Source organism: Phycodurus eques, chromosome 6 (assembly GCF_024500275.1).
Source record: "Phycodurus eques isolate BA_2022a chromosome 6, UOR_Pequ_1.1, whole genome shotgun sequence".
NCBI lineage: Eukaryota > Metazoa > Chordata > Actinopteri > Syngnathiformes > Syngnathidae > Phycodurus > Phycodurus eques.
This window is the reverse complement of record NC_084530.1, coordinates 8,093,293-8,116,270: the sequence shown is the minus strand read 5'-3', so window position 1 is coordinate 8,116,270 and position 22,978 is coordinate 8,093,293. Positions and strand designations below refer to the sequence as shown.

General features: G+C 43.4%; 1 protein-coding gene across 3 annotated transcripts; it reads right to left on the bottom strand.

Moving 5' to 3' along the window:
• Window positions 1-540: 540 nt before the first annotated feature.
• On the bottom strand, window positions 541-20,080 carry LOC133404627 (voltage-dependent calcium channel gamma-5 subunit). Of its 3 annotated transcripts, none has more exons than XR_009768851.1 (7): window positions 19,990-20,080; window positions 14,054-14,294; window positions 8,817-8,903; window positions 4,988-5,128; window positions 4,335-4,480; window positions 2,916-3,250; window positions 541-1,547 (listed from the first exon to the last, which is right to left on the bottom strand). XR_009768851.1 is itself a non-coding variant. In XM_061680689.1 (7 exons), exons 2-6 carry the CDS (start codon window positions 14,247-14,249, stop codon window positions 2,987-2,989), a joined length of 834 nt encoding a protein of 277 aa, XP_061536673.1. In that variant the 5' UTR covers window positions 14,250-14,294; window positions 19,990-20,080; the 3' UTR covers window positions 541-1,547; window positions 2,969-2,986. The 3 variants fall into 3 exon arrangements, 2 of the variants coding, with proteins under 2 accessions (XP_061536673.1, XP_061536672.1); XM_061680689.1 differs by having other exon boundaries at window positions 2,969-3,250; XM_061680688.1 differs by having other exon boundaries at window positions 541-3,250.
• Between the last annotated feature and the right edge of the window lie 2,898 nt (window positions 20,081-22,978).

Sequence of the window (22,978 nt, the reverse complement as noted above, 5' to 3'; positions counted from 1 at the left end):
AAAAAACAAGTCTTGAATTATATTTTTGTTCATTGTGTTCTGTCAAAATAGAATTGTATTTGTGTAGATTTCCGTTATCTCAACAGAGAGTGACAGTGGCTCACAATATGAACATGGTGTGTTCCATTCAATATTTTCATCATTATAATGTACAGTATCGTTCTGAGGTGAGGTTCCGATCTCAGCTCCGGCCTTCCTGTGTGGAGTTTGCATGCTTGCGTGGGTTTTCTCCTGGGAACGCCGTCTTCCTCCCACATTCCCCAAAAATGCATGGTTGAAGACTTACTGTCCATAGGTAAGAATATGTGAGTGAATGGTTGTTTTTCTACATGTGCTCTGTGATTGGCTGGCGACCAGTCCATTGTCGGCTGGGATACGCTCCAGCTCACCCATGACCCTGATGAAGACAAGCGCTATAGAAAACGGATGAAAGATATTATGTAGCAATCATCCTATCTATTTACTGTTATTTAACATCTGGAGCTTTGTAGAGAAACTAAAACAGAAGAATAAAACATGAATTGTTTAGCAAATCCCTTTATTTCGCTGAATATGCAGTGACGGTTGAAACATGAAACTGGACTGTAAAAATACACAATTAATAATCACATTTGCAATGTGACAACCATCAGAACACAACATTTACATATTAGTATGCAAAATCTCCCATTCTCAATGTGACACAGAGGTAAAGCAGCAGTCACAGATATTGAAAATTATTCTATTGAATAACAGAACATCCATCAATGTATATTTCAATTGTTCTCTATACAAAACTGAGTCTATATACAAATGCATATTTACATACACATTTGGAATAATCACAAGGCTCTATCTACAACAATGCTTGAGAGGGATAGTTTGTATTTATTTAGTTTATGTATCCTGTGAGACAAATGAGACAAATACTGAATAAACAACTTTAAATGTACTGCAAAAGATGTTGGATACCATTAATAATGTATGAGTTCACAACAACATAACACAACGCAACTTTAAATATGAACAGTTATCATTAATATTGTGAAATCAGATAAAATAATTGCACTAGACAACATGCTTCTTAGTAATATGTTTACTCACCTAATGCTGCATGCAATGTTGGTATTCAACAGTTTTCAAACATCTTCGTTGGCACAATTCTGTTTGGAATATTCCGACCAGGGTTATTGTGTCCTCAAAAGGGCGTGAATTACGAAAATATCTTATTTGCAATTTGACTTGAATTTATGCTGTAAAATCTCATCAACAGATTTTTCTTTTAGACTTCTTCCATTCACATGTTGCAAAAATAATGGTTCACACTTCCCATTAGAACAGTCCATCTTCTTTCCCCTTCACAATAGATTATAGGATATAAACAAATGGAATACTGGCTATTTGTTATGTGAATTTTACTGGTAGGAATTTATGAATTACCAACATATTTCTGTATTTCAACTATGCGCATACAGTAGATAGCTGTTAATAAGCTTCGAAGAGTTGGTGCTGATGAGGGAGGCAGGATGCTGTGTCACAGGTTCTTCCTTTGGCTTCAATATGAGTTTCTGAAAAGGGACCAGACAAAAACAACAAAACATTCACGTGGAAAACATAAATGACTTTCAGTCCCTGATCAATATGATCAGCATGATTAGTTCTCGCTGTTAGCCGAAGGTCATCGTGCACTGTTCAGCTTGCGTTTGGCCCGTTGACATGAGTGCACGTCTGCGTGACCACACATAATGCCTCTTGACCCTTTCCGAGTTCATTTCTTCAGGTATATCTTTGAAAAACTAGAGATCAGCAGTGGGAGCTTACGCTGGCTGACCGACGTGGTCGGCCGCAACATGAGGCACACTTCCATAATCGAAAGAGGTTTTGCTTTGACAAAGATAATCATGATCAGATTTGATAGACACTGTCGGCGATGTGTTGATGTAACAATATGCTTATTATTGTGATTTTAGTTTGTAGTAGTACCCAAGTGCAATGCATCATTATACTAACAACTGTTACTAAAATAGTAATCGCCACATATTCACTGAAAAATTCACCTATTCACAGTTTTGCATTGTTTCTGAAACATCCTACGATGCCACAAGATGCAGCCAAAGTCCAGCCTAAATAACACAGTAGTACAGTCAATCGGTGTCAAACATGTCAAAGTGACACATCTCCACCGAGAGACAATACGTCGGTAAAGAGCGAAGTTTAGCCTGTGTTGTTAGTGGACGTTATGGGGAAGCGCACTTCTGGTGCATTTTTCCAGGTCAAACCATCTGTAAGCCAGTGATTTTTCAGGGTAATGTTGTCAGATGAGTTTGAAAACTCTTTTTGAAGAAGATCATAGTTTGTGATATTCAATATTTACAGTTTCAACTCTTAAGTCAAATATAAAGACCTTTGGGGGGCACCAAAGACTTGTACCTCTTCACTATTCGCGTAAGGGCTCGGTCCCTACCCCCTGCAAATAGTGGGGGATTACAGTGGTTTAGTTATTTGACTGCATGACAGGTAACAGCTTGGTTAGCACATCTGCCTCACAGTTCTAAGGTTCTGGGTTCGAATCTGAGCTACGGCCTTCCTGCGTGAGTTCGCATGTTCTACCTAGATTCACAATTGTCCGTGGGTGTGAATGTGAGCGTGAATGGTTGTTTGTTCATAGGTGCCCTGCGATTGGCTGGCGACCAGTCCAGGATGTACCTCACCTCTCGCCTAAAGTCAGCTGGGATAGGCTCAGGTCACCTGTGACCCTAATGGGGACAAATGCTGTGGAATACTGATGATGGAACTGTATGAGAGGCGCAACATTCTCATTATGTTGCATGCAGCTCTATACCACTGCACACTACAGGTAAATAAAATCCATGGTCGTCGACAACTGCGACTTAGCCCACTAGACACCTTCAGGATTTTGTATACGGGGAGCTTACATTTTGGGAGTATACATTGCACAGTATTTGAACTATGCCAGTGCTGTAATAACCTCTGGTGGTTCTTTGCTTCAGCACGGCGAGGAGGACATCTGTTCGTACTCAGGACACTTGAGGAGGGCAGGATAGTTGGAGGAGTTCATCTGGAGGGAAGCCTCGGAGGAGATGGACGAGGGGCTGCGGCCACGCCCGGCCCACGCGTCCGGATGGAGGAACTGGCCCGAGTAGTCCGAGCAGTTGCTGAGGCGAGGACGGTAGAAGCCCTGGCGGGGCCGGTACATCTCCTCCGCCGTGTAGCGCTTCATGAACAGGTACACGGACATCACACCGGCCGTCTGGAAAGGCAAAGAGGAGCTTTAGAAAGAGGAGCGTAGTCCATTCTGCTGACAAGATCAGGAGTATTGGCCTTTTTGACACACCAGCTGTAAGGGTTAGGGTTTCATGGACTTCATGAATTGTTGTTGTCCCAGCTTGTCCCATCAGAGGTTGCCACAACCAGTCACTCGCATGTTCTATTTGGCAATGTCTGTATGCCGGACGCCCTTCCTGACACAACCCACACATATTTGGAATCTGGGCTTGGGACCGTCAGTGGCTGGGTTTCGGAGCGCCAGCTGGGCATTCGCACCATCTGTGTGAAAGGCAGCAGCATGGACAGCTACACTACCAGCACTTTCATGGAATTGACTCGAGATCATTATTTGGCATCGGTGTTATTTTATAGCCACCCCACTAGGGTGCACTGCGATTGCACCATAGAGACAAACAATGTAACACCAAACAACAGTTTCCTGAACAGTCCCGACTAACGCGTTTAAAATAGCAGACTATTCCATATTGTACAGTGTTGTCTTTCTATTGTTCTATTTGTAACTACTGATAGTATCAACACTTGTGTTGTTGACTGAAAAGAGACTGGAAGAGTTTAATTCCGTATCCAGTGGGGGGGGGGGACCTACAATTTAGAATTCAACCAACATTTGCAAGAAACACACCCTTCTAAAGCTGCAGGAGTTCAACTTTCCATTTATACTTAAAATATTAAAGTTTTCATGAAAACAGAAGGCATTACGTCCATGACACTATTTCCTACCAGAAAACGTAAACCTAACAAGTAGCATGTTTAAGCTTAAATATTTTTACTGTATGTCGCTGCTAAATGCTCTAGTACTGTAAGTGACTGATTGGTGGAGGGGGAAAGGTGCAATATTTCCCCCCGCCCCTGCCCACATCAAATATAACATTGTAAGAGTGGTGAGGAAGAAATTCATCTTTAACATGCAATCATATTGGGTCAAGGTAAAATAATGGTTTACACATGAACATAACACTTCGGGATAAGAATGAATCAACTGTTCTGTGGAACTGGATCCAAAGCGGAAGCTTTGATGCAAGGGACCATAATGAGATGAACATTACCTCAGTGAGGAGGAAGGAGATAGCAGCAAAGGCAAACGACCATCCATACTTGTAGCTGAAGTAGGCCTCGTTGCTTTTGGTCCTATTCAACATTTCATCGTTGATGTTGGAGATGTACAACACCAGACCAACGACCAGAGACAGACCTGCAGCCCAGAAACAACACATTAGTGACATCCTATCACCCATTTGAATAGACACCTGGAGGAGAAATCATCATGTATGAGAAAAAGCAGGAGATTTAATGAGGGGGGAAAAATGAAAAATGTTAACCTGCTTAATGCTTAAAATACTAGAAAACCCATCCATCCATCCATTTTCTATTGCACTTGTCCACATTAGAGTTATGGGAAGCGGGCGCATATTGCAGCTGACTTCCAGCAAAAGGCAGACGTGTTGCCGGTCCATCACAGGACTATACTGTATCGCGATAGGCAAACATTCACACAGTCAGTGAGTGGGAACTGGACCCACATAAAAAGAAGGATTTTTGTAATTAGGGTTGGCCATTTTATGTCTCGCTTCCCGTGAAGGGTCACGGGAATCCCAGTGGTGAAAGGTGCAATGATGAGTTATTTTTATTTTTCACAAAATCCTACGAAATGAGAACAAGATGAAGTGTCTGTCAGTGGGGTAGGAGCCGAAGTGAGTACCTGATAGGATGAAGAAGATTCCCGAAACAAAGGCCAGGATGGTGCGATGTGGTCGAATGTGGCCAATGTTGCTGAGGACAAAACCGATGAACATGAAGAAGAGGCTGACCAGTGGGAAAGGTGTGGCCGAACGGATCATCTCTGCAATAAAAGAGGATTTTAAAAAAACATTTTTTTTTTACCACTTACAAAGAAGAGAAAAAACGAGCCGCAACCTGGGCTTCCATTAGAACTGTTCTTTGGATGGCACACAAAGTCTCGAAAGCGAAAACGCTCAGAGATTCTTCGAAGCCTCCTACTGAGTTAAGTTAAACGTGCAGTTATATGCACTTACGCTGTAACATTAAAGGGGATGTGCCACGAAACATTGCCTTTTCAAGTGCTTGTATACAAATACTTGGCTCACTGGAGTGCCTGCCGAGCCATCGAGTGTGAAACTAAACAACCAACTAAATATTTTTGCTTGCTGCCTATTTCCGAAAATGCATCTGTGAGCAAGTCATTTTGAGTTGGTGTGAATTTCTCATTCATATACTCTACCCATTGGAATTTGAACAGCTCTATATCGATGTGGAGCGCATGACCAGTTGCTTACGTTAGTTCCTAGTTATAGCTTTACAAATGGAATGTCAGGTTCTGAACATCCGCTCAGTTTTCCTTTTCCACCATCCACTGTGAATATATTCTAATGCAATGATATCCCAACCCCTGTGCCAAGATCATCAGGTGTGCCACGGGTAATTAGCCATTATCCAATTACACTTAATCCGTTATTGACTACAAATAATGTATCTTTGTTCATTTAGTTATGCCAGCCACGTATAGTAATAGGGAAAACAAGCAAATGTGCTTTCACTAAACAGCAGAAGGCACGATTAATACCTTCGTACCCAAATACACACGCCCCAGTTTCACAGTGAGCAAGTTAAGTGGAAAGTAAATTGAGACAAGATCATTATTTCACTATGTATGCTTTTTTTGTTTTTGTTTTGGTTATTTATATTGGTTGTTTGGTCATGTAAAATATTTGCCTCGGCTGAATAAATCTTCACAAACACTGTTCTTATAAACCAATAGGACTTTAGGCAAAGTTGTGACACATCATTAGCCCCCCCATGAGCTAATACTTGGCTATTGCTGTGGCCTGGCCAGCTAATTCTGTAAAATGCTTTTAAAAAGCTTTACTTAGGGGTGTCCAAACTACGGCCTGCAGGCCAACTGTGGCCCAGTTTTTATTGCCCCACAGCAAATTATGAAAATATACCGCATTTTCACGACCATAAGGCGCACTTAAAAGTCTTCAATTTTCTCCAAAATGGACAGGGCACCTTATAATGCGGCGTGCCTTATGTGTGCACCGAGTTCCAAAATCGATAAATGCTGTTGTGTGTTGAGCACTTTGCTTGAATGACTGAGAGCATTTCCTGCCGATACGCTGCATATATAGAGGAAAGGCGGACGTGGCTGAGGACAGCATGCGGACGTTAAAAGGGGGAAGGGTGTGCGTGACAGAGGACGCTAAAGGCACGCCCCCAGTAGTTATATAGCGCCGAGGTGTGCATTGTACAAAACAATATCGGTTTGGCTAAGGACCCCGATAATGGCACCTACGAAGAGACATGCTTACGAAGCACAGTTTAAACTGCAAGCTATCAGTTACGCGGAGGAACATGCAGCATTGAGAGAATTCAAGATGAACGAATCCATGGTTCGCAAGTGGAGGAAGAAGGAAAATGAGCTTCGCCAAGTCAAGAAGATGAAGCTGAGTTTCCGCGGAAACAAGGCGAGTTGGCCCGAGCAAAGAACAGCCGGGAAAAGCGTCTCTACAGTCACCGTTCGACTGAGTGCAATAACTCGGGGCTTGCCGTCATTCCGGGAGGCTTGACGAACCGCTGGACATCGGTGTAAACAGACCGTTCAAAGTCAAGTGAGCGGCGTGGGAGCCATGGATGACAGATGGCGAACACAGCTTTACTAAGACGAGTAGGCAGCGCCGGACGAGTTACGCCACAATTTGTGAATGGGTTTTGGATGCTTGGGCTAACGTGTCTGCTTGCACTGTTGTACGAGCTTTCGTAATAGCCGGCATGATTTCTGAGGAGCTGCACGGATACAGAAGATGAGGACTTTGATGGATTTGTGGATGAGGATTGATCAAAAACTAATGTGAGTACATTTTTAAATGCTTCAATAAAGTACAACCGAACTCAGTTTGGCTCCCGCTGCCTTTTTAAAAACATTGTTTTAGCGTGCATGCATGCTACCGTATGTTTTAAGCTAGCGTATGTTTTACCATGCCTGTGCCCAATAATACGGTGCGCCTTATGTATGTGTTACATACTGAAATAGACCCCGTAACTGAGGCTGCGCCTTTTAATGCGGTGCGCCTTATGGTCGTGAAAATACGCCCAAGAAGCTTGAGCTCACCCTCAACTCTATTGCTCTTCTCAGTTTCAACACTAAATGGAGCCAGTCACATAAACGGTGCTTCTCCACAACACAATGACACAATTAAGATGAAGAAAAGCTTTTACGAGGAGTCAGCAGAAAATGGCAGCACCAAAGAAACACAAAATAGTAAGGGTAGAAGATTTCAAACACGGTGGGAAAATTAATATAAATCAATGGAAAGTGTGTCTGTTTGATCTGCAATGAAGCTGTTGCTCTAATGAAAGAGTATAATATCCGTAGGAACTAGGAGACCAAACATGAGAACTACACCTCGTACACCGGTGCCGAACGAACACAGAAAGTCAAGCAAATAGCAGCTAGCCTGCAAGGTCATCATCAGTTTTTTTCCCCCTCCGCGCTAACAAGATACAGGAAAACGCCACAACAGCAAGCTAAGAAGTCACTAAACTTGTTATGAGGAGCCTAAAAAGGCACAACCACGGCAAAGATCATTTCAGAGCGGTGTCAGAGGCAGTTGAAAAGATCGGACTTAAATGGGACGAGCTCTGCGGAGTAACAACGGATGGAGCTCCGGCTGTGATGGGCGAGCGCAAAGGAATGGCATCGATGTTGTGCGCCAAGCAAAAAGAGAGCAGAGGTGAGGTTGTCAGAATGCACTGTGTCATCCACCAAGAAGCGCTGTGTGCCAAAACTGTCCAGCTGGACGATGTGATGAACCCTGTCGTAAAAACTGTCAACATAATTGGAGCTAGAGGACTGCACCACAGTAAAGCTCCTCCGCCTGTTTGAGACACAACTACCAAGCTTCAATGCTGCGCACTTCCCCACGCTGTCTGAAATCAAGTCTGCTTTTCCAAAGGCCGACCTTTCTGCTAAAAAGGAGAAATACGTGTCTGTGATTGCATCTCTCGTGACAAAATTCAACCAGCGTCATTGAAAAACAACTTTTCTCAACCCCCCTCCTGGTGGAGTAGAAGAAGTGGAAGAGAGTCTGCCGTTCGAACTGATTGAAATGCAGTGTGATGATTCTCTGAAAAGTCAACATCAGCTTCTCTCCCTCCCCGACTTCTATCGGAGTTTGGATAATGCCAAGTTTCCTCTGATGAGACGCCGTGCAAAAAGAATGATGAGCCTATTCGGCTCAACATTCACATGTGAACAAACATTTTCTCTGTTAAATCACAAAAAAAAAAAACAGACTGAGAACCAGAATGACTGATAGCCTCTGTGAAGTGCTCCGTGTCTCAACCACCAAACTTTCTCCTGACATGTCAGCTATCCTTAAATAGCTGAGTGCAATGTTCTTCACATTATAGCTGAGTTGCAAATACACAGTATTTTCTGTATTTGGCCCTCAGTAAAAAAAACAACAACAAAAAACTTGGACTTTAAATTGTGCTTTACTAGATTTACTTACTCAGGACACTAACAGTGGACTCCGAAGTCATCTGGACTTTAGTGGGCATCACATATTCAATGGTAAAGCAGCGACCTTTCTCCTCTCCTAGAAGGAAGAAGAATATGGAAGAATTTTGATCGTACAAACACTTCAGTCACTAAAAAAAAAAAAAAGAATTAATCAAATAACTGCAAATTTTGGAACTACCAACTACACCACTTTTGGAGGAAAGAATAAGAAAGCAACATTAAATGCACCAGTGTGCTCAGCTTCCTCCACAGGTCAGACAATTAAGACATTTTGCTGTCCATGAAATGTCTGCCTGTGGCCACTTCAGCACATCGTGTCAGGCAACTCGTTCTGCTCGTCCGCTGCTGACGCCGACGTGACCAAGACCGCCTTTTGGAATATAGTGTAGTACTACTACTATAGGAGTACAGGTAGTGCCATTGTCATTATGGTTGGCGGACAATTTCCATTGACCATATGGTGATGTGAAATTGTTTAAAATAAATGTCTTGATCGGCACCGGACTAAAACCTAATGGGTGCTTTCTTGGAACATGTGCCACCCCGTGGGGAAAATTATTATTATTATTATTATTATTTTTTTTTTGCCTACTCTTGTTAAATGTATCTGAACAAAATGACGTTTTAGCATTCGCTATCTTTTCCACTATCTGTTATCTTTGTATGACTTGTGATGTTACTGTATCTCTGCATGTCAGCTGATTTGAGTCATTTTCATTTTCGTTTTCTTTTTTTATTGTTAGCCTTTTTAAAAACTTTTTCATGTTGATTTTGCTGTGGATGGATATTGTTGTTGGTTTTTTTTTGGTCAAATATGTTTTTTAGAATACCCATTTGGTTGTGCACATAGCCTCAGTGATGATCTTCTATTGTCTTGGAGTCTGTACCCATGAAATACCATGTTGAACATGACTCACGATGATGTCTCTAAACATTTTTTCCTTGACCTCTAAGTGCAATGAAAGCAAACAACAAAACTGACATCAATATGAGCTAACAGGTCCATGCAACACCATTCGAGCTCTCCAGTGGAAGCGCGCCATGTGATAATGGCCAACGATTATTTGTAGGTCAAACACAGTCCAACGCAACAGTTAAGTGGGCAATAAGGCCACTCAATTGCCCTTAAAACACAGAGTGGCCCATTTAATAGGCCTGTTAAAGAGGATGTAAAAGGAAAACATCTGTAATCTAATCACACCATCATGACCTGCCTACACACATGCAGCTATCATATGAGGCCCAGTGCAGTTGTAGTATGAGGATAAACATAAAGGAAGTGCAAATGAAGTGTTTTGTTTGTTTACTTACTGGGCCGGAATGGAGAAACAGGATAGAAACTGATGGGGGAAGAGGATGAATAAAAGCCTGAAGGGTAAATCATGAGGGATGACACAGGGCTGGTAGAAAACAAATAAAGAATCTACTGCTTTCATCTTTCCACACAGTTCAAGTATTTACACTCCAAGCAAAGTTGGGCATGCACAAGAGGGACATTAGCAGTACAGCAGTAAAAAGTAAACTTTCAGAGCCATAGTCAGTTGTGTGTGAGATGAGACTCATTCAAAAACATGCCGAGTGAGTGGAAATTGTTGTTAACAGTCACCAGTGAAGACATAATTGCTGTCTTTTTCCACCTTAAGTGGTAAAGTAACAGAGCACGCTGTTGCTCTTTGCAGCAGATTTCAACAGCATCAGTCGATGTCATCATGTGACCACAGTTAGTTTAGTCACACAAGGCAACTGAGTGTACCACATGATTGGGTTGACATCTGAGTTGAGCAGCAGAATCCTCTTAAAGCTAGTAAAACCATTTGGGCACACAGTGGTACAGTTACAGCAACACCACAAGACAGGTACTCACACCTTTCATGCGTTTTTCACACATACTGCATTTCTCTGTAACATAGCAATGAGGTTTCTTCTATGTGGTGAGAAAGAGCTTTAAATAGAATGAAATCAGATTATTTCTAGAAAGAAAATATATAATCCATGGTGATATTTACTTCCGTTTGTAGTTTAAATCTAAAATTATGTCTTATATATGATTTTACTTGAGGTTGTACCTGTGACTTGCTTGACTTTAATTCATATTTTCTTAATACTGTTAATAGTATGATTTGTTCAGGAAAATATTAAGTAGATTTAGCATTTGTGTTTAGCTAAAAAAAATACTATTGTGTGAGAGAAAATATTCAGTAATATGAACATTTCAGGCAAAGTGCATATTACCATAATTTCTTGTGTATAATGTGCAATGTTCCCCCCACCATCCGACGTCTCAGGAGTGGAAAGCAGTGCACCACCAACACTGTGTATAGTGGGGATGGGGCGCTGCGGACCTCGACTCGGGACGTTGTGAGTCGGTGGGGAGAATACTTCGAAGACCTCCTCAATTCCACCGACACGCCTTCCCATGAGGAAGCAGAGTGTGGGTTCTCTGAGGCGGGCTCTCCTATCTCTGGGGTTGAGGTCACCGAGGTAGTTATAAAGCTCCTCGGTGGCAGGGCCCCGGGGGTGGATGAGATTCGCCCGGAGTTCCTAAAGGCTCTGGATGTTGTGGGGCTGTCCTGGTTGACACGCCTCTGCAACATCGCGTGGACATTGCCTCTGGATTGGCAGACTGGGGTGGTGGTCCCCCTTTTTAAGAAGGGGGACCGCAGGGTGTGTGCCAACTACAGGGGGATCACACTGCTCGGCCTCCCTGGTAAGGTCTATTCAGGGGTGCTGGAGAGGAGGGTCCGTCGGGAAGTCGAATCTCAGATTCAGGAGGAGCAGTGTGGTTTTCGTCCTGGCCGTGGAACAGAGGACCAGCTCTACACCCTCGGCAGGGTCTTCGAGGGTGCATGGGAGTTCACCCAACCAGTTTACATGTGTTTTGTGGACTTGGAGAAGGCGTTCGACCGTGTCCCTCGGGGAGTCCTGTGGAGGGTGCTTCGGGAGTATGGGGTACCGAACCCCCTGATACGGGCTGTTCGGTCCCTGTACGACCGGAGTCAGAGTTTGGTCCGCATATCCGGCAGTAAGTCGGACTCGTTCCCGGTGAGGGTTGGACTCCGCCAAGGCTGCCCTTTGTCGCCGATTCTGTTCATAACTTTCATGGACAGAATTTCTAGGCGCGGCCGAGGCGTTGAGGGGGTCCGGTTTGGTGGCCTCAGTATTGCATCTCTGCTTTTTGCTGATGATGTGGCTCTGTTGGCTTCATCAAACCGTGAGCTCCAACTCTCACTGGAGCAGCTCGCAGCCGAGTGTGAAGCGGCTGGGATGAGAATCAGCACCTCCAAATCAGAGACCATGGTCCTCGGTCGGAAAAGGGTGGCATGCCCTCTCCGGGTCGTTGACGAGCTCCTGCCCCAAGTGGAGGAGTTCGAGTATCTTGGGGTGTTGTTCACGAGTGAGGGAAGAATGGAACGGGAGATCGACAGGCGGATCGGTGCAGCGTCTGCAGTGATGCGGACTTTGTATCGGTCCGTTGTGGTGAAGAAGGAGCTAAGCCGAAAGGCGAAGCTCTCGATTTACCGGTCGATCTTCGTTCCTACCCTCACCTATGGTGACGAGCTGTGGATCGTGACCGAAAGAACGAGATCCCGGATACAAGCGGCCGAAATGAGTTTCCTCCGCAGGGTGTCCGGGCTCTCCCTTAGAGATAGGGTGAGAAGCTCGGTCATCCGGGAGGATCTCAGAGTAGAGCCGCTGCTCCTCCGCATCGAGAGGAGCCAGATGAGGTGGCTGGGGCATCTCATTCGGATGCCTCCCGGACGCCTCCCCGGTGAGGTGTTCCGGGCACTTCCCACCGGGAGGAGACCCCGGGGACGACCCAGGACACGCTGGAGAGACTACATCCTTCGGCTGGCCTGGGAACGCCTCGGGATCCCCCCGGAAGAGCTGGATGAAGTGGCTGGGGAGAGGGAAGTCTGGGCGTCGCTGCTAAAGCTACTGCCCCCGCCACCTGACCCGGATAAGCGGTAGAAAATGGATGGATGGATGGAAATTCAGATAGGCCTACTGCTGAACAATATCGCTTAATCTAAAACAATCAATAAAGTCTTTTTGAAATGACAAATGATCTTATACTATTTTGTTTCCACTCATTAAACACCACAATAGGCTCATCAAACAGAGATTACAAAAACCAGAAAACGACATACAGTATATAGTCTACACGCCCCTGTTCAAATGCCATTTCTTTTGGGGGGGGGGGGGGGGGTTAAAAAAAATAGACGAAGATTAATCATGTCAAAACTGCACGAATAATGTGACGTATAACCTGTACACCTCAATTGACGTTTCTTTTTCTTTTAAATGTTTTTGAGAGGGGAGGTAAAAATAAACAACTTTCCTATAACTGGGATGTGGCCGCATTCGGAATTAACCAATCACGTTCAAACTCACGTTAAGTCAGTGGACCAGGACTAAGCGACTCAAAGACAGTTTTATTCATCAGGCTGTCAGGAATCTCAACTCTCTGCCCGCTCTGCCCCCTCTACCTCTTCTGTCCTCTGTCCACCTGAACTCTGAACTCTGACGCCCCGCAAACATGTAGATGCACACGGACGCGCACACTCACACCAGACTCAGCGTCGGACCAGCCACTTCAGCAGCATTTGGGTTTTGTCATCTAATTTATAAATGTCTTATATGCCATGGTTCTCCGACCTCGACTATGTTGCACACGTCACGTTAGTGTGTGTATGTAAATATGGAATGATTATGAGGCCAGGGGTACTGCGCCTGTTGTTGCTTGGTGCCTCGTATTTCATTAAAACTACTCTGACAAGTACAATTTACCCCAAAAGTTATTTGAGTAACTGTAATGGAGTAAATGTAGTGCATTATTAACCACCTCTGACAGTACAGTATATCAACCGTGTACAAAAATTACTCTGACTGGCCACAGCATTATGACTGCTTGCACAACCCAATGAGATTCCTTACAAGAGCTTTAATTTTGTGAGTATAGTTTGTAGAGGGATTGAACCGCACATGTCATAAATGAATACTCTCTGACGGTGTGGGTTGAAAACTATCATCTTTGTGAAGGCAGATTTTGCATTGGCTCTTATTAGCGGGAAGTACATCATGTTGTGCCTGGTGACTGTGAAATGTTATTTACTGAAATGTAAATAAACTCTCCCGATAAGCATGTTATCAAATTCTACTGTTAACTTCACGACTATTAAGTCATGTACTGTATGTGCTCCAGATCCAGACCTGCTATGAACGTACCAGCCAGGAAACAAACCCTCCAGAGGCCCGAGTGGAGAGACATGCGTATCTCGGTGCTCTGGTTAAGTGGGAGGATGACGCCCTCCTCCAGGTAGAGCCAGTAGTCGGTGCTTACGGCGATGCCCAACAGGCCCAGGCCGCAAACAGCGAACACGCTGCTCAGCAACGTCAGCGCCTTCCTGCCACATAGGCTCATACCACAGCCTCAAGAGCAAAGGGGCGCCGCCAGCAGAAAGGGAAGCTGGGAGAAGAGAATAATACAAACACATTAATTTCCCATCAGATGTGGTAAACGAAGAGGAAGGAACATGCCTGTGTGATCAGAGGATTATAACAGGTTTCTAACAAGAAGGATAATTCCACCTCCTTTCCCACACAGCCATGCAAATTCAGCATTGCAGATGGTGCACATAACGTGTCAGCATACGGACTTGCAATACAAAACAATAGAGTTTTTCATATGTTAGCCGGCCCCACATTTGGCAGAAGCTCGAGCGCTGGGGAGCTTGGCACAGGATTTCGTGTTGAAAGGAATTGATTTTACATAATGAGCTCTCCGCATGCTGCGGTATTAAGCGCTCACCGTGAGACTGGAAAGATGCAAAGTAATTACGTGGAAGGATTTTTAACTCTTTAATTCTACTTGGGCTTTGCTTCCCCCCCCCCTCCAACTTGAGACTTTTGATTAATGTGAAGCCCCAGGAGAACAGAGAATGATGAGATCCACTCCTCCTTCAGTGATGAGGAGCACAGCCGACTTTCATAACTAGAGCTTCGGATAGTGACGACACAGGCGTTTTGACTGCCGACACGCTTACATCGGATGATGATGATCCTCAGAGGGCCGTTATGAATCTGGAACCCTATACTGTAAATGTATGCCTCATCAAATACATATACAGTGGAAACTCAGTTTTCGTATGACTCTGTTTTTGCCAATATTTTGTTCCATTTTCGTACATCCGCTTTGTACAGGCGAAAATGGTCCGAACGCATCTGCCTCCCCGCGTCACTCACGAACTTTCTTATTTTAAAATGCTTCCCATTTCTCAACGTTATTAAAAGTGAAGACAATTTGAAATTTTAGTCCAGGGCAACATGAATTAGGCGCACATGATTTGTTTATGCAGCCCACGTGACATTTCAAACATACGGCCCGCAGGCCAGAACCGGCCCTTCAGCGGGCTCAATCTGGCCCGTGGGGATGGAGAACACAGTCACTGCTATTTTTCAATAAAAGTAACTTTTGTTGCTAATTTTGTCCACTGGAGGGTGCACTGACAAAATTGATATTTGTAAAAACGTCTGCTACAAAGCTGCCCAGCGCACACAAGCAGTCTTCTATAATTATGCTTACACACAAACGCACGCGCTCACACGCGTGCACGCACACCGCTGTAAATATAGTCTCGCAGATGTTGCTTACTAATAAACACCCGGAGATATAAATTAAACCTCATTTAGGGTTTTTATACAACATCAACTTGATTTTCTGGCAAGTAGCTATTTGGTTGGAGCTTTACAAGCTGAAGTAAAACTGGAGGACTGCGTTTCAGGTGCCCAGATGCCACCAAAAGCAGGATTCGATGTGGCACAAGACTGTTAGAGAAAAGGCTAATTGATCTCGTAGAACGGGGCAGTCGTCTTTTCTCAATTCAGTGCTCTTCCCGAGATGGCACAAGGTACAATTAACCCGTGCTTCCCTTTTTGGGTAGTCATCCTTCAGAACAATAACTTCAACTAATAAATAACACCAGATTTGACATGAAGTAAGTTTGTACATTTGTGAGTAAATTGAGACATCCCAGCGAACTGCGGGCACGAGGCTGGGTACACCCTGAACTGGTTGCTAGCCAATCGCAATGCGATAATATAAACCTACCGTGCATGTTTTTGGAACGTGGGAGGAAACTGGAGTATCCGGAGAAAAGCCACGCAGGCACGGGGAGAACATGCAAACTCCACACAGGAGAGGCCGGATTTGAAACCGGGTCCTGAGAACTGTGAAGCGGATGTGCTAACCGGCCCTTTCCTCTATTTTTCCATTTTGGACCGTAGTCAAGATGCATTCTTCCGCTTCGTGTGTGTGTGTGTGTGTGTGCAGTTGTTGCATATATTTGCAACCCTTAATAACTGCTGTTATTGCAAAACACATACTTATATAATGCAATGAAAAACGACTCAAATATGATAGCGTCAAGGATTAAGTCCAGCACCAGCTCTGAAAAGTGGCAGCGCCCCCACGAGCCTGCAAGGTTCTATCCCATTTCATGATCTTGGCCATAGTAACATCCTCTTTGCATGTCTCCAGTTTGTATGAGCTCGGCTTCACCCTGTCACCAGGCAACACGATGCAGTGAATTAATTAAGCATGAGCGGACCGATGAGCAAGCACCAAAACAAGACCTCTGCTTTGTCTGCAACTTTAAATTACTGGAGTCACAGACAGAATAAAGAATGTCAGAATTCATTGAAGAACACGTTGAATATCAGCATCTTGAACTGACTGGCAAATTTAGCCCGTCTTTTGAATCAGAGACGCAGTATGTATGTATATAGTAAAAATTGTCCTGTTGGCTGGATCACTAACTGCTTGAAATTATGGACTACATATCATCTTTAACCATTGTATCTTGTAAATTGTACAGTTTGAGCGATACTAAATTCATGCACATGGCTAAAACTTTCCAAAAGCCTACTACAGTAGAAAACAGGTACTGCCAGCTACTAAACATACGTGAAGTAAACATATCCATCCATCCATCCATCCATTTTCTACACTGCTTAGCTTCACTAGGGTCGCGGGTATGCTGGAGCCTATCCCAGCTAACTGCGGGCGGGAGCTGGTCGCCAGCCAATCGCAGGACACAGAAACAAACAATCATTCACACTCACATTCATATCTACGGACAATTTCGGGTCTTCAATTTACCTACCATGCATGTTTTTGGTGGGTGGTGGGAGGAAACTTGAGTACCCGGAGAAAACCCACACAGGCACGGGGAGAGCATGCAAACTTCACACAGGTGGGGGTCGGATTTGAACCCGGGTCCTCAGGACTGTGAGGCAGATGTGCTAAACCAGTCGTTCACTGTGCCAGCATATTAATGGAACTGAAAGACATCCAAATTGTTTTTCAACCTAATTTGGAAGCAAAATGAGCTTCCAAAGTGACACAAAACGTCATGTGATGTCATATGAGGCCTCCTTACTGTATAGCTTATGAGATTTTAGCTCAGTGAGCATCTAGGGAAAATTCCGCAAGTGTGTTTGGCTTCATCGTTGACTTTTTTTGTGTGTTGTTTTGTGAGGCCACTTCAGAATCCAAGTGATGTAAAAAAAATAATAATAATAATAAAATGTGTGCCTTATTTACTTATTGTGCTGTATGTAAGTGATAAAAAGGTCTCTGTCCTGCTTGCTAAATTCAAGATAAGCTAGCAATAATAATACAATCGGGGGGGGAATTCTACACTGGAAGCGTCACCTCCCAGGCACATGCAGTAATCTTCCTCTGCATGGTCATCACCATCTCTTTCAGCTAGTTATATGTACTGCTGTTGACTTCTTTTGCAATTAAGCATGCAAAAATGTTTCTGGAAATATTTGCCTGCACACTTAATAAAGGTTTTCTGAGGCCAAAGGTTTAACCCTGAAAAGGAAAAAAAACATTTCTTTATCTTCTGTGGGAAAAATTATTAGCATAATTATGGTGTAGACAAAGTGAGTTTTTTGTTGTTGTTGTTTTTTTGGTTTTATTTATTGGCCCGCCACGTTCATGTAATCAAATTAAACATACCTTGCGTTAAAAGAAAAAAGTTAAAATGTTGGGGAAATAGCACAATATTTGCCTTCAATTACAGTCACGGATGGTGTCGTGGTACACTCGCCTGACTTTGGTGCGGGCAGCGTGGGTTCTATTCCCACTCAGTGAATGTGAGTGTGAATGGTTGTCCGTGTCTTGATGTGCCCTGCGACTGACTGGCGACCAGTTCAGGGTGTAGTTTGCCATTCAGCCGAAGTCAACTCTCACTCTCTCCTGAATTCTTGCCCATTTCATCTCTTTGTATTAACATAATAATACAAAATTCCTTAAGAATTTGGGATTTATGGACAAATATATATATTTATATGTGTGTGTGTTTAGTTTACGGACAATCATTTGAATAGAAACAAGAGCTATGACAATGTGTGCTTCCTGGTGAGCCTTTCAGAGGGCTACAAAAAAAATAAAACATCCGAACAATGGCGCTATGTACTTTGTGGGCCAATAAATGTAATGTGATGATGAAAAATGTATCCCTTTAATATATGTTTTAGGTGACAAATGTTATGGTGTCTTGAGATGATGGCACAATTGCCTTTGGTGGTAGTGTCTGGATAACGGATTTCTCATACTGTTTGCCCATTATAACTAGACTGGACGTTTTCAAGGCATGCCAGATTTTACTTGATTTCATTTGTTTGTTTGTTTGTTTGTTTGTTTTTGGTAGCAGAAATATTGCATATAATTCTCCACTGTGGGCAATAGAAATGCGTCCAAACTGTCTTCAAAACAATAAACTAAAAAGGGCAATACCAGCAAGAAAAAAACTAGAGCAATGTCAGACCAAAAAAAAAAAGCCATCAGTGTGATGTGTATCCTCATTTGAGTCACGGTCGGAAATACTGCACCGTGATGTCAACACAACACGCAGCAAGTCACATCAACGCCTGTCTCATTGCAACAAGTCACCTGCCATTCACCATCGCACCGGTTGCGATTGCCGCAAAAAGCCTCGACAGTTCCCCGAAAGTGTTTATGCTGCAGTTGCAACACACCACACGACAACCGCGTCCCACACATCGCTGTGTGCATTTCTGCTCGAACGCGATTTGTCTGGCTGCCATGTTGAGGAATGGCGGTCAGCCAAAAGAACCCGTGGGTTGCACATTAATGCGCTACCAAAAAGACATCAAGACATATAGACTACGTCTATAAGTATAACAGGAATATCTGTTAAGATATCAGTAGGTTTGCACCTACTAAAATGAGTAAAGTACTTTATTGGGGAGCTTATTGAAGAACTGCCATGTGCAGTCCGCTGTCCATGGTGCTGAAACATCCATAAACTTGCGCAAAGTCATTACTTTAATTGTTGTTTAGCCACTTAAAGCAGTTATTTAAACGGCGGTGTAGTGGGATCTAAACAGAGGCTACTTGGTTTCCATTTAAATTCGTCTTAGAATGGATCGACCCACTCAATGCGGCAATCCTGCTTAATATAATGAGATCCAGTGCAAGAGCGGTCTCAACAATGACGCTCAGATTGGATTGGCATTTATGTATCGATATGACTACGATTGAGGGTTTTGGAGAACTGTACAGATCATACTGTGAATAAAAAATTAATACGACCTTATTTATCACATAGAAAAGCCTGACTTCAAACTACAATAACAAGCACATTGTTTTTTTTTTTTTTTTTTTAATAAAACAAATAAATAAACGATAAGCACATTGTCAAATTAATATCGCTCTGACAGCGCCAATCAAACTGAACATTGCTATATTTTTGATGCACTACTTGTATTAAAGGCCAAGTGCGTACAGTGATACAACACTGGAGAGGTTAGAAGTTGTAAAAACGCGGAGCGAGTAAATATCACCTCGTATCTTCCCCATGTGTGGAAAAGGGCACATTTGCGCCCGAAGTTGTGTCGACGCCAATCAACGTGAAGCTTTAGCGTCCACCATCACATTTAAAGGGGGAAATAAACTCTCAAGTATGTAAACACACTGGTAGCTGTTAAACCACATGAACCCAATTGTTTGTGCGTAGGAAGAGCGCGAGCAACCACTATGTTGTGCGATGCATTACGTAACTGGATCGTTTCAAAACATAAATAAGTCAATAAAAACTGAAAGATGACATTAATCCCAAAACGGTGTTTACCTTCGCAAAGGAAAGTCGTGGAGGAAAAGGCTGCTCGTCGTCTTTGTTGTTCTTGTCTTGTTTGTTGCTTTGCTTCTTCCTCACTTTGGCCAGCGTCGAGAAAGCACAGCTGTGAGCAACGCAGGCTCGCGCACGCCGACCAGCGCCACCAACGGGAGCGCGCGTGGCACGTGCTCGACCCCTCGCGCCGCCTCACGTCAAGTGGCTCGGGATCTGGATACGTGTGCAGTTTATCAATCAATCAATCAATCAATCAATCAATCAATCAATCAATCAATCTCTCTCTCTCTCTCTCTCTCTCTCTCTCTCTCTCTCTCTCTCTCTCTCTCTCTATATATATATATATAAACACCGTACTTTTTAATTTTACTTGAGTATTTATGTGAAGAAGGATCGATATTTTTACTCCGTTACAATGATCGGCATGCCGTTCTACTTTTATTTCTTCACTCTTCTTGCCTGTGCACATCTCATTTTAGACTCCATCTTCGACTTCCACATAGGGTGCCCTTTTGCGTTTAGTAGATTCGAGCTATATTCAATGATTGATTTATTTGAACTGTTTTAGCAAACGGGATCACCAATGTCATTTGACACCAATTCATCAATCAGGCGACACAAGGCAGTCACATGAACGCGCACATAGCCTTCTCGAGCCAATCAAAATGACTCATTTTGGGGGGGGGGGGGGGGAATAGCCGCCCGGTTGTGTTTGTTTTACAGACTCCAATAAAACAACAGCTATATCATCCAGCTCTTAAATTGTGGCTGCTCAAACTAGGTCAACCCACTTCTAACTTGAGAAAACACCTTGCGGTAAGTTGCAGATGTTTCGATTGTTGTTTGTCAGTGCATTGGGCAAAATTGGCACTATACCCATGGTGTCGCACATGCGCACACAATTACTAAGTTTGTTCAGCAAAGAGCTTCTTCATGAAGTCATTCAAGCGAATAAAGCAAATAATGTTTCTGTCGGCCCCAATGTGTGTGTTGCTGTTTTTTGCGCAGTTAAAAATTGAAATGGTGGCAGGTGTGTGTTGACTCCCATTTTTATTATTTATTGATGTTCACGTTCTGATTTAAAAAAAAAAAAAAAAAACTATTAAGTTACTCACAAGTTACTCTTGACTTGATTAGTTTTGACATTGAGTACTTTCTTACTCAATTAAATATTTGAATGACTACTTTTTACTTTTACTTGAGTTATATTATTCTAAAGTAACAGTACTCTTATTTGAGTACAATATTTGCCTACTCTACCCTCCTCAGTATAAATATTTTCTGGACCGCTTCTCCTCACTAGGGTCACTATGCCAAGTATCTTCGGGCGACAGGCGGGGTACACCCTGAACCGGTCGCCAGCCAATCGCAGGGCACATAGAAACAAACAACCATTCGTACTCACATTCACACCTACGGGCCATTTAGGGTCTTCAATCAACCTACCCTGCATGTTTTTGGGATGTGGGAGGAAACCGGAGTGCCCGGAGAAAACACACGCAGGTAACCAGTCGCCCGCCGTGTCGCCATACACACACACACACACACACACACACACACACAATATATGTAAGTGGGATTGGTTGTTTGTCTCGATGTGCCCCTGCAATTCACTCTGCCTCTCAGCAGCCTAGAAAAGGGATGGCTTAAAAGAAAACAGAAAGCATATATTGTTCTGTCTTAACTAGTTCATTAGTTTAACTAATGTTAGCTAATAAGGTGAAATATAGTTTTAGGATGCTTGATGGGACTGGGACAAACTGGCATCACTACTTTTCTCATGTAACAGATACACACTTGCTCATATTTGACAGGCAGGCCAACCCAGAACCAGATGCTTGCATGTAAAAAAAATTACAAAAATAAAGGCATTGTGTTGTTAATACTTAGATTTACTTTTAATGGGAACAGTGTTGTTTTGCTGATCACCTTTTTTTTTTTTTTTTGCCAGTCCATCAAAGTGTGATGTTAAGTTTGTTGTGGCAATTCTCAGAACACATCTGAGGTGTTCTTCACTCAGCTGGGATCTGTAGGATGTTTTGTCGGTGTTCATCACAGTAAAAGTCTGTTCACACACATATGTAGCGCCAAACACCACCAGCATCCTCTACGCCATCTTCTGGATTTTTGGAAATTTGTCTGCGCTTCATGAAGCATAAAACTCATCCAGTTTGAGAGTTGAACTTCTCTTTTAAGACCGTATCACATTGGAGATCAATCAGTTCTATCTGCAGCTCCCGTGGCGCTGTTTCAGGGTCTCGTGTGACTGAATCTTGGATGGCAGCTTGTCAGATAAAGGTGCTTTGCTGAGCCTGCAAGCTTGATTTTAACTGCTGAGCCGTAGCCATCAGTTCCTGCGTTGATTGGCTGTTGGCATAATCAGCATGCTTGGTAGAAAAGTGACAGCTGATGTTATATTCCTCTAAAACCGCAATGGTTTCTTAACAAGTTAGACATACAGCCTTTGACCGGACTTCAGTGGAAAAAGTATTTAGTAGTCCATTCTATATTAAACACACAGCACTGACTGTGGACTTTTCGTTTCTTTGGCCCACTCATGGTTGAAGAAGACTTCAGAGCAGTAGCAGAGTAAAAACAGAACAGCCCAAGTCAAGTCAATGTATCACTGTACCTACTGCGCTACCTGGTGGAACCACTCGGCATTGCAGGACAAGGTCAGACGAATGTAGTCATGAATTTTGATATGATTTGGGCGACTCTGGACCAATCTTTGGCGGGCCGGATGTGGCCCGCGGGCCGGAGTTTGCCCACCGCTGGGTTAACCCAAATTACTGTGGCCTACTACTGTAAATATCCACGATAGTCAAGGGGGATTAAATAACGCAGCACAGATCTACATCAAGGCTAGCTAATTATTTGCAAGCATAATTACATTGCAGCATGTTGCCACGTGGAATCAAATATAACCTGTGCATATGTGACACTTATTCAGAACACAGTGCCTCAGAGCATATGGGCCTTCTTTGAA